This window comes from Haliaeetus albicilla, chromosome 2 (genome assembly GCF_947461875.1).
Source record: "Haliaeetus albicilla chromosome 2, bHalAlb1.1, whole genome shotgun sequence".
Taxonomy (NCBI): domain Eukaryota; kingdom Metazoa; phylum Chordata; class Aves; order Accipitriformes; family Accipitridae; genus Haliaeetus; species Haliaeetus albicilla.
Genome location: NC_091484.1, coordinates 76,753,130 through 76,769,617, shown reverse-complemented (window position 1 = coordinate 76,769,617; position 16,488 = coordinate 76,753,130). Strand labels below are relative to the sequence as shown.

The 16,488-nt window shown below is 39.8% G+C and overlaps 1 protein-coding gene across 5 annotated transcripts in view; it reads right to left on the bottom strand.

Annotated features, from left to right (window-relative positions):
• Window positions 1-16,488, bottom strand: part of ADCYAP1R1 (ADCYAP receptor type I) — a 152,413-nt gene that overhangs the window by 9,595 nt on the left and 126,330 nt on the right. For 3 of the 5 annotated variants that reach the window (XM_069778305.1, XM_069778306.1, XM_069778307.1), the window contains 3 exons: window positions 12,088-12,171; window positions 6,022-6,151; window positions 5,769-5,810 (listed from right to left, as the gene is read on the bottom strand). In XM_069778305.1, the coding sequence (XP_069634406.1) occupies window positions 5,769-5,810; window positions 6,022-6,151; window positions 12,088-12,171 (256 nt within the window). The remainder of the gene's footprint in view (window positions 1-5,768; window positions 5,811-6,021; window positions 6,152-12,087; window positions 12,172-16,488) is intronic. The other 2 variants (XM_069778308.1, XM_069778309.1) reach the window with 1 other exon arrangement.

Here is a 16,488-nt window from a genome sequence, read left to right as displayed (position 1 = left end):
CAGAAGTTCTATTAGAAAATAAGCAAATAAATCTGTAGCTTTTCTACTTTTCATTGATCACCAATTTCCTGGCAATCCTGCTAGGTGTGCACAAGTGTACATATATATATATAAGATAGTGAAGATTTAATATAAGAAAGATCATACTAACTCAGACCAACATTTGCTGGGTTTATTACTCATTCCTGGCACTAGCGTGTAGCATATTTCTGAATGAAACAGCACAAGTACAAGGAAATATGTAGATATATTTTACCAAAATATTTTGCTGGTCTCCAATGAGCTGCTGTGTCAAAGATGTTCTTCTTGTCTGTAACAGTCATTGCTAGATTTTCCTAGACTAATACAATTGTCAAAATGGATCAGCATACTCCAAAATGCTGAACAAGTGCTTCAACTGTATGGACACAAACTGCAGAGAGGAAAAATCCAACCTGAAAACTTGCATTCTCCTTCTACTATCTGTAAATTTCTATTTTGATTAAAGTATAGATAGATATAGATTAGATAGAGTATGGAGGTATATTACCTCTGTAAAAAGAAAATAGTGTTGGCATCTGTAACAGTGTAATATGCCAAAAGTGAATGCTTTCTTAACCTAAGTAATTTAGCGGAGGCACAAGACATTCTTTAATGTCTTGAGAGGTAAAATGGTTTTAATTAATCTGTTTGTGTTAATTTGGCTAAGAATGACCACTCCACTCCCTCCAAGGGGTTTCAGGAAATCTGACACACTGTGCATGTTACCTTGGAAGGTGCTTCTCTCCAGATTAGTTTTAGGCAAGACCTTATAGCTATTCTTTTAGCACTCATGGAATCTAATAAATGAAACAACAGTTGTAAGTGGGAGAGGTGGATATCCAGTAATGCCAGCTGGTGAAGAATGAATGCAGCCACTAATTCCAGCAAGGCATGATCCAGAACTCACCTTCTGAGTTACTTGGGGCTGAGCTATGACTAATGCTTTAACAGACCTGTGGGTCTTTTGACAGTTACCTTGACTGAGCCCATGATCAAAGATGACCTATAAGTTTGTATGATGAACTTGGAGATTGTTATGGCTATCTCAGAAGGAATCACTTGGATCAAGGAGCTAGAGACATTTTGTACTAGAGACCAGCTATTGCACGCTATATGTGAACAAGCATAGAACAACTACTGCACTAAATCTGGTAGAAATAAACGGTCTCAGCCTCCTTGGAAAGAAAAAAAGAAGGTGATTTTAGGAGAAGTCTTCTCCTGTTGGACTGCACAATAGATGTGTAACAGTGGAGGAGAGAATGGATGAACTGTAGATATTCCTCTTAAGGAAGCCTTGAGGAGGGAGCCTTTTTCTGTTAATTCAGAAAACAATTATCTCGAGTATTCAGTCTGATAAACAAAGGCAGGGGAATTTCAATTTGCAGATGAGAATGGGTGAATCAGAAAAAACCAAACGTGGGAAGCTGACGCTAGCAGCAGCAGCAGCAGTGACCATGTGCTGAGAGTTACCATGAAGCCTGCAAGGTACCCAGGGGATGTCTGAGGGGGCTTCTGGGCATCCAACACCCTTGGGCTGTGTGTGTGGAGGGACCAGCTGGCAGATGGCAGGTCTCATGAGAGGAGTGGGCAACAGTTGGGTGATGCCAGCTGTCCCCACAGCCAGATTGAACCATGGGAAGCCACATATAACTGGCTCCTGGCGAGTGCCAGCGACCTCAAGAGTGCAAACAGGGCACAGTGTCTGTTGGGAAGAACATCAGCAACAGGGTATTGGGTTGAGAGCAGCATCAGCAACAGGACGTGGCATCTGTTGGGAGCGGCATCAGCAGTTTATGTGGCAGTTCGTGCAAGAAGGGCTGGGGATTCTGCTGGGTTTCGGGCTGCTGCCTGCTCTGCTCACCTGCAGGCTTAGGCTGCAGCCTCCATGGTCACCCAACCTAGCTGGTGGCTCTGCAAGCCCACCAAGCAGCTTGAGGTCTCCAGGGCATCAGAAGGGTTTATTAGGCAGTGCTTTGAGCTTGTTGGAAGCATGACGGTAAAGACCAGGCAAGGGCTGTGCTCTGCAGCAGACAGGAATCAGCTACCTAGCCAGGCTAGCCTGGGAAGAGTGGAGGCAACCACCTAGACAGAGCTTCGTACCAGGGAAGCTGCTGTTCAGGTGGAGGGATGCAAAGACTGTAACCCCAACCTCCTGGGTGGAGGAAGGTGGAAGCTGCACCCGCCCAAGGTAAGCGCTGGTAGAGTTATTCAGGCAGCAGGTGGAGGACCTGCAGGAGAAGTTAGCAGGCTATGTTATGTCAGAGAGGGTGAACAAGAACCAGATGGATTATTGAGACTTTGCAAAAAGAAATATTAGGGCCCTGTGGCACTGACCTCCAAGGACTACCAAAGAGCTTCACCAGTGAACAGACAACACCTTGAAGGAAGAGGAGCCGTGGTCTTTGGTGACCCATGGGAGCAGGTTATCACTTCACTCTCCTTATGAACCAACCACTTGGTACAGTTGCCTGCTTTATATACGATCAAGTGAATTTTGCTGCTTGCCAGGAGCCAAGATCCAGGATGTCACAGAGAGATTGCCACAACTAGTCAAAAGCACAGACTCGTACCCCCTACTTCTTTTCCATGTGGGCACCAATGACATGGTAAAGTAAAGCCTTGGCAAGATCAAGCAGGACTTCAGAGCCCTGGAGGTGTAAGTGAAAGGGACAGATGCCCAAGTGATCTTCTTCTCTGTCTTGCCAGTCAGAGATGGGAGTGCAGGCAGAAGTTGATGCATCATATGGATCTATACCTGGCTTCATGGCTGGTGTTATTGCCAGGGTTCTGTTTTATTCAATCATAGGTCATTCTTTAATGAATACAGCTTATTGGGGAGAGATGAGCAGGAGAATCTTCACTAGCAGACTGGCTGACTTAGTGAATTGTGCTTTAAACTAATGAATTTGGGGGGGTAGTGTCCAAAGGTGTGACATCTGCATATTCAGAGGCAGCAGGTTGGATGAGTTCACTTACCAGAGTAGTGAGGAATGCTGCCCCAAACCTCTTCAAAGGCAAGAATCCTAAGTCCAGTTACCTCGAGTTTGTGTATACCAATGCATGTAGTCTGGGCAGCAAACAGGAGAAACTGGAGCTCCGTGCCCAGTCAGAGAGTTATGATGTTATAGAAAACACAGAAACCTGTTGGGAATACTCACATGACTGGAAGATCACAATGGATGACTACAAATTCTTTTGGGAAGATAGGAAGGGAAGAAGAAGAGGTGGAGTTGCCCTTTGTGTAAAATAGAAATTTGAGTGTATGAAGGTGAGTTATGGAGACATCAAAAGTTCTATTGAATGCCTTTGGATCAAGATTAGAGGAATTGTCACCAAGGGGGATTTTTTGTTAGGTATCTGTTATCAACCTCCCAATTAGGATGAGGAAGCTGATGAAACCTTACTTCAGGTGCTTAAGGAAGTCTCAGGCCAACAAAGCCTGTTTCTTTTGGGTGATTTTTCCCAGCCATTTTTGGGGAAAAAAAGCACAGAGGTACTCAAGTCCTCCATCAGGTTCTTGGGGTGTATTGAGGATTGCTTTCTGCTACAGACGCTGGACAGGCCGACTAGGAACAGTGCATTGCTGTTCACCTGGAAGGAGGTTGTAGCAAGGTGAGTATTGGTCTGTTTTCCCAAGTAGCAAGTGATAGGACAAGAGGAAATGGCCTCAAGTTGCACCAGGGGAGGTTTAGATTGGATATTAGGAAAAATTTCTTTACTGAAAGTGTTGTCACGCATTGGAACAGGCTGCCCAGGGAAGTGGTTTAGTCACAATCCTGGGAGGTATTTAAAAGACATGTAGACATGAGGGACGTGGTTTATTGGTGGACTTGGCAGTGTTAGGTTGGACTCGATGACCTTAAAGGTCTTTTCCAACCTAAATGATTCTATGATTCTATAATTGCTAGGTTTACCGCTCACAAACCAAGAAGACTTACTTGACAACATAACTAATGACCAATGGTAGCCTTGGATACAGTGATCATAGCACTGGGGAGTTTAAGGTACTGCTGAGCACACTGAAGACCAGTAGTAGGACAAAGACCCTGGATTTTGGAAGAGCCAGTTTCAATATGTTCAAAGCTCAGCCATGAGAGGTTCCATAGGAAGCATCCATGGAGGGCAAAGAAGCCTGTGAGTGCAAGAATAGCCTCCTGGAAACACAAGAACAGTCCATCCCATACAAAGGGACAGGAAGAAGACAGAACAAGAGACCAGCTGTCTTAACAATAAGCTTTTTCTTAAAAGCAAAAGCAGCAGCATACCAGCTATGGAAAGGCAGCCAAATATGCATCAAGGACTACAAGAACCTTGCTAGGGCATGCAGAGATGCAATCAGGAAGGCTAAGGCTCAGCTAGAACTGAAAATGGCCAAAAAAGTCAAGAACAACGAGAAGGGGTTCTTCAGGTATGTGAGCAGTAAGCAGAAGCACAGGGAAGACACAAGACAATTGCTAAACAGCACAGGGAAACTAGTCACTAATAATGCTGACAAGGCAGAGGTTCTCAATACCTTTTTTGCCTCTGTCTTTTCTGGTGTGGCTGGACCCCAGGTCAAAGGATCAAGTAGCTATGACAACACACGTGCTGACCCAACAGTAGTGGAGGAAGGGCTGGTCTGCAGCCTCTTGCAGGGGCTCAACCCACATAAATTTAGGGGCCCAGGTGGAAGCCGCCTTGAGGTGTTAAGAGAAGTGGTTGACATTGTTTCAAGGCCACTGTCTATAATATTTGAAAAGTCATGGAGATCAGGGGATATCCCTGATGACTGGAAGAGGGCAAATGTCATACCAGTCTACAAGAAGGGCCCAAAAGAGGCTCTGCTCTATTCTATTCTATTCTATTCTATTCTATTCTATCCTATTCCAAAGAAGACCTAGGAAACTACAAGCCTATCAGTGCTAATTCAGTCTCTGGCAAAATAATGGAACAAGACCTCCTAGAAACTATCACATTGATTGGGAAAAGCCAGCAAGGATTTACCAAAGGCAAATCATACCGGGCTAACCTGATCATCTTCTACAACAAAATAATGTTTTCTGTTGACATGGGGAAGGCAGTGGATGTTGTTTACCTGGACATCAGCAAAATGTTTGACACTGTTTCCCACAGCCTTCTCCTAGGGAAGCTGGCAAGATATGGATTGGGTGGGTGGTCTGCAAGATGGGTAGGAAATTGGCTAACAGGCCACACTCGGAAGGTGGTGAACAACTGTTTTTACTCATGCTGGCAGCCTGTTACTAGTGGGATTGTCCAGGGATTGATACTGCACCCCATGCTGTTCAACATCTTCAAAAATGATCTGGACGATGGGATTGAAAGCACCCTCATCAAGTTGGCTGATGACACCCATCTGTGTGACGAGGTGGACATGTCAGAAAGGAGATCCACTCTACAGCGAGTACTGAACAGGCTGGAAGAGTGGGCTAGCAAGAACTGTATGAAGTTCAGCAAGGACAAGTGCAAAATTCTGCAGCTGGGATGACATAATGAAAGAGCCCAGTATAGTCCTGACCTCTGTTAGGAAGCATTAATCCGAGCCATCATCTCTGGCAAGGCCAATGTTTTAGTTTAATAAAGACATCAATACATCCTCTTTCTTTTCTGAGATGATGTGAGATTCAGCCTACAGTTTTAGGTGATATGGTAGATGATGAGTTACAGTGAAGGATTAGAATAGCGGTTACTCCCACAAGGCAATGGGATGGGGATGGTAGGTGAGGGAGGTTAAATATTAAAAGTCTTACCTCCCCATTCAAGAAACAATAGAGAACAGCAACAACAAAACCCTAGGTAAATGGGAGAAAAAAAAAAATGTAATTCAAATCCTTCAGTAAATGTTAGAAAATAGCTGGAGTTAAAACAAACAAAACCCAAAATCCTAGGATACAAAGCATATACATAAATAAACAAATACACAGTCTGAGAACTGTGCATGCAAAGTAGTTCTAATGAATAGAGATTTCTTTTTAACAAAAACAGAATTCACTGTATAATCACCTGGAAAGATCCCAGTCCCAATTCAAACACTAGTCTCTCCCGCTTACTGACATTTTCAGGAGAAAAAGCAAACACCGTGTAGTGAATTCCAAACAAGGGGATAAGCAGTAGTGTAGAGCGAGCCAGTCTCCTGTTATAATAGAGTGAAAGAACTTTAATGCAGCTTTGTAATAAACAACTTGTACTTTAATTAAAGAAGAAAACACAGAAAATATTTTGTGGCCTCCCTTTTGGGAAATACATACACTGTGTAATTATACAAACAAATATACAACATTCCCATTTGTTCCCAAACAGTGATTTCACACACACTGTAGTTTGCTCCCACTTCTTCACACTGCTACAATAATAGCACATTAGCAATGCTTAATACTCTGTACTGTTATTTTAATTTGCATTATTATAAGCAGGGATTTTTTCTACTGTGCCAAACATGAGGAGAGTAATCTTGCTAAGGGATTCAGACTGCTACCATAACACAATAATAAACCTCTCACCCAATTGCTTAATCCCAGTGGAGTGTTTGAAATCACTTTGTGTGTGTGTGTGTCTGTGTGTTTGAATATATTTCTGCACAGCAAAAAATTCCAAACCAGCAATACTAATAAAGCTAAAAAACCCCTGTATGTTCTTCTACTCATGACTATTCCTCAAGGTCCTGATTTTGGTCTCATTTATGCTGTTGGAAACCTAAGTGTAATTCCATTGTGTAACTAATTTCCATTACATCAATATAAAGAGGTTTTAGAAGGAAATCAAACTCAGTAGATATAAACAAAAGGGCTGGAAATGAATGTGTGTACCTGTAAGCACTTAACTGAGTATGGATGAAATTCCCCAAAAGCAGGGGTCCAGCCAAGACTTATGCATGTTTTAGTCAGTGTCATTTGCTGATTGAGCAGCAAAAAAGACCAAAGAGAAAGCAAATATTGACCTGAAAATAAGGCAAGTGCTTTATTATAAACAAAGTGGCCTAAAATAACCTCTAGATTTTCAAACAGGAAAAAATATGATTGACTTCCTTCAAGTAAGTTAAGGAGGTAGGTGGAGGACAAAGGAAGCTAACGAGCCGTAAAAATTTTTAGAAGAACTGCATACTTTTTGAAATTCAGATGCTCATTCTGTTTATATCTATATGGTATGTTGCAGACACATTTGAATTTGCTAATACGTGCTCAACAACATCCCAAAAATGGTGTGTTTGTCTTACTGAAAGTGAAGACTTAATTAATACATCTCGAAGAACTCTGTGAACATATGCTGTTGTTTCCAATACTAAACTGGAAATGGGACATCAGTTCATTGCTGGTGTCCCTTACTCATTCTTTGTGCGTTAATGATGATAAATACGTCACAGCCCTTGCCTTGAGATTGTACTAAACACACATGATTCATTAGTCTGATGCACACCAAATCTCAGTCTTGGTGAAAGTCCCAGAGAATACAGTTCTTGTGAGTTATCAAGTTAGACATTGAACAATTTTTTTTTAAAAAGAGAGGAACGATCTTGGAACAGGTTGATGAAAAGCATACAGAGTCTCCAACTTTGGTGATCTCTAGAAAGAGTATGCTATACAGAAGTGACCCAGTGTAATGGACTAAAAGACCTTTCAAGGTCCCTTCTAGTCCTTTTTCTCTATGGACATGTAATCAGATTAATGAAAAGAAACAGAATTATTGTGGAAAAGATTATAGAATAATATTATCTCCATAAACAAAAAAGGATGTAAAGAACCTAAGTGTCTTAAATTAGCCATGGAATAAAAAAGAAATGAAATTAAGGCAGTAAACTGGACAAAGAAGTATCATCTCTCAAAATCTGTTACTCTTTGTATTCAAAATTAATGACAACAACAACAACAGAATAAATGTTATCTTAATTTAAAAGTCAGAATAGAATTGTCTATTAGTAGGTTGTATCTCACGGCAGTCATAGGAGATTAATTTTCAGAAAGATGCAGAGGAAGACTTTTCTTTATTGTCAGTTTTCTGGCATTAATTGTATCTGATTAATCATACAATTAGTTTGTAAGATCATGAAATATAATGTCATCATCAACTTATGTGAGATGCTGTCTTCAATATTGTCACAACAGTCAGGAAGAAAATACATGAAATGTAAGAAATAACACATTCAGAATTTTATAGACTATTAAGATTGATAAAGAGGAAAAGAAGATTTTAATAATATGAAAAACTTGAGAGATACTAATGATGGTGTGGATGATGATGAACTGTTGTTTTTGCAAGAGCATTAGGAAGAAAGAAGACTTAACACAGCACCTGTGAGACATGTAAGTTTATGTGCAATGGTGAAATGAAGATGTTAAAGGACACAGTGAAATTCTCAGGAGTGTAACAGCCAAAGATATTCATCTTTGAAAAAAGTTGCTTTTTTCTTCCCACACTCTTTCATACAAGCAAGAAACTTATGGGATGGATCCAAAAGTTTTGAGGACAAGAGTCATTCAATTCTGTTTAAACTGGCTGTTTAGAAGAGATACGTTCTCCAAAAAGGTCTAGCAAAAGTCTTGTTTACATTCCAACAGGTAGAGGAATGTCTTAAGGTTACTTAAAAAAAAACAAGTAGTATTTCAATTTTTGTTGAGGCTAACATTCTATTTTTCAGCTGTTATTTTCCTTAGACGCAGTTTAAACATAAGATTTTCTCCAATAGCATGGCTATGAATGTGGCCTTTCCATAAACTGTTAGTACAAAAAGGCACAGATAATGGTGTCTGCTGTTTTTCCTCACTCCTCTATTGAATTATGGAAAGATATCTTTATAGTAAAAGGAACAGAAAGTAGAAAGGTTATCTAACTTTGACCAGTATCTGAAGGAACTATGTCTTCTTTATTTTTCCATTGCACATCCACACTTATTAAGGAGACTGCTGAAGTGTCTATGGATATTACACAGGACATAACTGGGCATGAATTGGAAATGAAAATCACAACACATTGCATTGCTGAGTAGAATTTCCAGTGATTTCTACTGAATATTCCAGTGTGTTCCTATTGTGCATTTTAAAACAGGTTTCAAGAAGACAAATTAATGCTGTGACCTAAACAAATAGAGTAACTGTATATCCGATGAAAAAACCCAAGCATTTTTTAGCAACTGTGCAATAGGGAACAAGGAACAATGGGTTCTAAATGGTCTAAATAACTTCTTCCAGCTTCTGTGAATAGGATGTAACAAAGACATATCTCTAGATTTAGAACATGCAGGTACAACTCTAAGAGCTGCTGAGCAGGATACGTGATGATGCCATTCAGAATGAATGAAGGAGGCCATCAGAAAACACGGGTCCTCTACATCAGTGGACCTGAAGCTCCAGAAGCAATTGTGTAAGGAAATTTGTGGTTGTCTTTTTTTTTTCTGTTTCTGAGAGAGAGGTGAAAATTGTAGCTTAGAGCTTACTCTCCCATCAGTTCCAGGTATCTCCAAGGATGTGTCTTGTGCCATTTCTGCTGGGACTGTAGCTGCTTCTGCTGGACTAATTGCAAAGTTGTGTAGCTCAAAAAAGCCATTGTAACTTACACAAGATTTGACAGATGACACTGTGTACTATTAAGCTAAGGATAAAATGCAGTATAACTTTTACCCTGGCAAAGAGCTTGTTGCCCTGGTCGTAGAGGTTCTCACCACCCAACTTCTTTGCGACAAAATATCGCAGACTGTCAAAAGAAACTAAAGATCTTCAAAGCATAGCCTTTGAAGAAACACTATGTAGTTACTGTTTTGCTATTTAGGCCTGCCTCTTCAATTTAAGACAATTGTTCAGTTTAAATGCTGAGTCTTAAGTGAAATTAATTTGATCAAATATAAACTTCTGCAGTGAAGACATCAAGATCTGGGGTGGTCATGTAGAACAACATTCACCTCACCGAGGTTTGGACATACATAATGGAGATATCTATAGTGAAATTATTAACATAATGTCTCTAAAGCTGAGGCAGAGAAAAATGCACTTTTAAGGAATTGTTCTTGCCTGCTATAGATGCCTCCTTAAGAGGAGGTGACCCCCACTGTAAACCGCAGGGGTATGTACTGAATGCATGTACACATTGACTAGCTTAGAGTTAAGAGACACCTGCAATGATGACATCTATTTTTAGTTAAATTAATTCCACACCTACATTCCCTTTATTGTCAATGCAGAGTAACAGGCACTTATGCGCAAGGATGAATCACCTGTCCCTAAGGAAGGCCTTATCCCACCCAAAATCTCTCCATTGACTACAAAGGGAATCTGGACTGAGTTTGTCATATAAATTGCTGCACTGTTGCCTTGTAAAGTTTAGGTTAGCGGAATCCCATCTCTTTGCCCATAACTCAGTGATGAATATGTACAAAAACTAACCATGACAATATTTCAAATAGAAGGGTAAGGAGCAAACCATGAAGATACAGGATGTCGTTAGTAATGAAATGCTTACTATAGCTGATGTTTAATAAACCAAAGTATCTATTTTATCAAAAGAATGCTAACCATCGTTAACATGTGACTTTCAGGAACCTTAGTAATCTCCCTGACAGATGCATGTCTTTTCCAAAAGCTTAATTACATCTGTAGGATCACTTTCGAAGACCTGAGGTAACACCCAAACACAGGAATTGCTTACAGCTTTTTAATCTTCCCATGCATAAATCACATCTTCAGACTAAGGACTTGAAAAGCAGTGGAAGCATATGGAGACTTTCATGTTTTAACACAAAAAATAAGGTTTAATTATGTTTATTGGAGGTGTACAGAGTTTTTCTGGGCTCCTGTTTAGGCTGAACTCTTCTTGCCATTGACTAGGTAGAGGATTTCACCTTGGAGAGTTGTCAGTCTGCCACTGTTCTGAAATACTGCACTTACTTAATGTGAAATTTGTTTCATTGCAAAGGCCCAACATGAAGTCTACGCTGCATCAGGTTTTGGATTAAGTAGTGAACCTCGTATTTCAAACTATCTCCTCCTAAATGTAGGCTCTAGTTTTACCTAGTTGTTCTTAGACTTCAAGCTTCTCTCAATGTAGAATATGGACCTGCTGACTGTTCTATTTTCTATTTCTTCTGCTTTTGCACAGTGTCAGTCTGTTGACTGAATCTTTTGAACATCTTCATTGGTCTACATCTTAAACACCTTGAGGAGAAGTGAAATCACAGAGAAAATGTATTTTCATGTTTTAAATTTTTTTTTTCTCCCTAACAAACATAACAAAATATGCAGCTATAAGTTACAAAATAACTTTTTTTCTTAATGGTGTCAAAGATATCTACTAAGTATTCTTCAGCAAAATACTGGACTGTTGGATTGGTGTGGCAGGACATCTCTGAGAGTGTTGATTTGCACTCATAAGACTGCTGTTAAATTAAAGGGAAAGTTCATCAGGAAATATATTGTATAAAAGATTTCTGAAAAGTATACCTGATCTAAATGAATCCCGTGGGCTTCTTGTACAAGTAACAGAGAGTGAGGTGCACTATAAGAAAGTGATTAATTCACATGTTTCTAGAATAAATGGCATTTATTCACTTTTCTAGATGCTTCACTCTCCATAGGCAAATCTTTGACAATGACTTCTGACTAGACAGATAATATTTTGACATTAGGTTAACCTTAGCCTTTCTGACCCCGGGGTGTATTCTAACACAAATTCACTCAGTTCAATGGACATAAGATGCTTTACACCAGCTGAGAGTCTGATTCACTCAATCTTGCCCTGCCTCTGTTGTTCTAGCAAACTTTCAGGTGAAACATTTACTCTCGGTATGACCAGCGCTCACCTCTTTGCTGTATAATAAAGAGCAACTATTAATAGCTTCTGTACAGACACTACCCAAAACCATAAATAGCATCAGCCATAATTACAAAAATTTAAAAAAAAAACAACTTTAAATCCTTGATTGCGGTGCATCAGCAAAGGCACAGAACAACCACAAAAAATTCTACATGCAACAGGAACTAAATGAATGCTTGCTCCCTGGTTACTACCCCTCTGCTAATATCCATTCATTTACTTGCAACATGCGTCATACAAACACAGTAATGTCACAGGATTGCGTACACTTACAGGGTAATGGTAGATAGTTCTGACATCTTGCAAGAGTGCTGGTTAGCCCTCTTAGGCTTACAGTAGCATTTCTGAACGCAGCTGCTAAATATGACAAGATTAGCATTTTTTTCAGCATATTGTGAACAGGCCAAGGTAGGTCACTTTCAACACATTTCATGAGACATGTCACAAAGATGGAAAGCGGACATGACAGAAGGAAATTATAGCACAAACCAGCTGCTTGACTGAAGCAAAAATAAACAAAAAAAAAATTAAAATGCACTGGCTGCCGCTGGCAATTGTGATGTGTTGATTCACAGACAAACCAAGGATTGAACAACCTGGAGGCAGGCGGGCAGCGTTACGAATCCAAAATACACACAACCTTTGCAGCCTGGCATTGTACGGAGGGTAACAGAACAATATAGTGAACGAAAGTTGACTGCACACTTGTGGAGAACAATTAGTAACAGAATCTTGTAGGATGGAGATCAGTCTAAGAGGAATTTGGATCAGATGTTCCTCATTTTCATGTGTAAGTGCCTAAGGTAGTGCGGACCCCTTCTTTTTAGTGAAGAGCACTATTAAGGACATCAAAGCACTTTTTTGCCCAGGTTTCTTATGCGTGGGGAGGGGAGTTCAGTATGGAAACGGCATGTCTGACTGATAATTCAGAGGTACCGCTTCTGGTTTTGTCACACACACTAAGACAAGTGTGGTCATAAAAGCAGCAGGCACATATACTATGGACCAGGACCATGGTCTCCACATGTTGTATTCTAGAAAGAGCTGCTATGGAGAATGAGATGTTTACATTTACAACTAGCCAGAGAGAGGCCAATTTAAATCAGCTGTCAGGAAGGGTAATCGGAAACAACATGGGAAGGCATTTTGAGGGATCTTGTAAGAGATTTTGTATCTGTTATGATGAGCTGAAAAACATGAGAATTGAAAATAGTAATTTCTTGTCAGCTTTCAAGGGGAGTTTTTTTGTTCTGTTTTGTTTTCAACACACGGTTATTTTGGTGGGATTCACCTCAGGGAAGGTTGGATATTTATAGTATAGATGTCTAAGTAAACCGGACATCTTTGGACCTTTGAGAATCATCAGAGAGAATAAGTAGTTGAGAGAGAAATACACACTTACTGGTCAGGGTATACCTGACCTATTTTAGACGTCCACTTTAGGTTGGGATGAACAGCACACCAAGCACCACTGATTACCCTGACTAAATCCCCATTGACTATAAAGGATAATATAACAATTTTTTAAAGCAATTGCCTACAAGGTGAACGTCTAACTTTATTCAAACAAATCAAACTCTGTTTCTGTTGCTCTGCTAATACGCATGGTCCAAGACTTGTGTTCACCTAACCATAGATGGAAGATGCAGTTTATAAGCTGAACAGTAAAATAGAATAAATTGAAAACAACTTAAATTTCTCCCTACTGTTAACTCCTTTAAGCCAATCCCATTTGCTAGAGTTTTATTTTGTTTTGTTTTGTTTTGTTTCCTTTTGGGTAATCAAAACCTGACAACTCCCTTGTTATTAAAGATTGTAGCATAAGAGCTAGAAAGAATACAGTATTGTGGCATGTACACATCCAGCAAATAGAAATAGAAATCATGTTACAGCTTGCAGAATGAATCTCATTTCTTGGATGATGCTAAGGAAATAAATGTGAAAATGACTGTTCCTTTTACAGTATCACTTCTGTGATAAAATTTTGCACTGCCTCTTTTTTTCACAGAGCTGAGTTGTGCATTAATTGTCAGATAAGGCTGCTCAAATACGAGGAGGGAAGTTTTAGAGATAGCGTCTTTTTACTGTGACTGAGACTTTCGGAAGTAACTATGGATTTTGAGTGTCTCATTTTTTGATCACCTGATCTGAAACACATTTTATCAGACCAATTTTTACCACAAGAGGGCTGCTCAGCACGTATTGAAAAGCAGTGCTTATGAAAGCATTTTAAGGTACATAACCTGAAAATGAAACATCTAAAAATCAACAGTCACTTTGAAAACTCTTAGTCGTGGGGTATTGTAGGGGGTTGTGTTCTTCAATGACATGATTAATGTTGCTGTGGTAATCTGGGAAAAAAAATCCACACCCATGTTTCGTTTACTTCCTATGCCGTGTTTTATTTGGCAGGGATTGATTTTCATTATAGGTTTTTCTAGTGAGTAGACCTAACACGACAGCACTTGATATTTGCTAGAATTATCAAAAAGGACAGACTTGATTTTGAAAATAGTATCTAAGAATTAACTGCTGCTCCCTACCCAATGAGGGGGTGTTTACACATGGGCTTTTGATGGAAAACTTTGCCAGCACTTCTTAAGAAAACATTAATATTTTAGTGCTGTTAGCATTTTTTCTGCTATCCTATCTAATTTAGGTAGGATCATCTCTCTGATGTTAGATATTGTAAAGTGACCCAAAATCTTTAAAGTACAGAACTGAAAGAAATTTTTTTCCTTCCCCCACCCCCCTTTTAAAAAACTTTATTTATTTATTTATTATCAAAGTAGAAACATTAGTGGAAGGAAGGGGAGAAAGAGAGAAGAGACGGAGGGGGCAGGAACCAGAAAGAAATGGGAAGGAGGTAAAAACAGCCAAATAAGAAGAAAATAATATAAATGAGGTTATGGATATCAAAACAGTACATGAATTAGGGCAGGATCCTCAGATCTCTGTAGGCACACACAGAATGGAATTGGTCACATCTAACTGTATGTATCCAAGACAAATTTAAACCGAACTATCACCTTTAACTCAATCACGGAAAGAAACAGGCACTTCCAGAGGCTGAGCTGACCTGTGTGACAGAGGCATCCAAGACATACGGGACGCAGTGTCTTAGAAAGGTTCCCTAGTCTCTCTGTTCGACCATAGACGACGACTAGACTGCTTAGATTAAAAACGAGACTTCAGACAGCTAGAGGCAAACAAGCTGAGTCTCACCGCATGTGTCCTGTGCATGGACTGCAGCTGCATCTGGGAGGAAGAGGGAGGGTGCTAGGGTGGAAGGGGAAAGAAAAAGTTAAACATTCCCAGGATTAAAGGAGTGATGTATGACGTGGCTGAAGACCACCTTGTCAGACTGAACACCCCGACGTCTGGCAAGTTAATGCGAATGAGAGAGTACACAAAATCGAGGCAAAGGTAGTTGCAATTCAATTCTAAATACTTTGTAGGTTTCTCAGAGGTGCTTAAGAGAAGTAAAATGAGCATGCTGATTCAGGGCAATGAAGTTACACTCTATTACCAAGGCCATGTAGTCCATAATTAAAAAGATCAGGATTCTGGGTTTAGGTCATTAACAGTACACACGGAATGACAGAGTGTGGGTTGTCTCTGAATATGTGGACAGGGAATCCTTTGGGAAAACACAATAAAGGTAGAATTTGATCCACACAAATTAAAACTGTGCCTCAGTAAGAATCTTTGTGCACCTTGCTCAAGTAATTCTGTGTAACCTCACTACAAATAGGATTGGCAACCACATAGTAGTAGAAAAAGGAATGTTGAAACAAATCAATGAAATAAAGTACTGAAAAATACGGCAAAAAGTTAACCAAAGTGAAAGTAGAAAGATTGTGTGGGAAAGAGAGGGAAAAAAAATTATTGAGCCATACCATCTATTATTTATGCTATGCGCCTACTTACCTATAGCTGATATTGTTATAGGTTGGGGGACTTCTTTTCCTTGCTACTCAACAGCTAAGGATTTCCTGAGGCTAGAATTCTTTCCTGGGCAAAACACCAACTAAATTTACAAATCCCTGGACTTCACAGATCAGATGTAAACACTTTGGGAAACCAAACTTATTCTGTGAGCAGAAAACAGACTACACAATTCCATCCTGCCTCAGTGACTATGGGCCCTGATCCACTGTGTACAAGAAGACTCATTCATGACTCTCATCTAGACCCAGAAAAAACATGGGTGCTTCTCAGCAAAGTTCTTATTTAGTTCCCACTCATCTAATTTTTGAAGTTAACGATGTAGCTGTATGCCTTTTACCTTGCCATCCCATGCTAGCTTTGCAGTCAGTGGTGAGAAACAGACCATAAAGTGAGATTTATCTGACCTATTTTAAACAACTTGTTTCGAATCATGTAAATTGTACCAAGGATTTTATTCTCTGGACTGGGTAGATATCTACTGACTGTTGAAGTAGCCCAGCATGATTATCTTATTAAATCTGGTGGATCCCATGGTGTCTTGCTGAAAGTTGTTAGAGCATTGTTGTGCTCTTCATGAAAAGAGACTACAGCTGTGGCTGAAAATGAATGTTTAACAAATATGAATTTGGACTGGCACTTTTTGTCCAATAATTCTGACTTTTGTGCAGAACTGAGGCTTGAAGATGAAACAGAATGGTCAAAGAGAGCCAAAAATAATCTCTA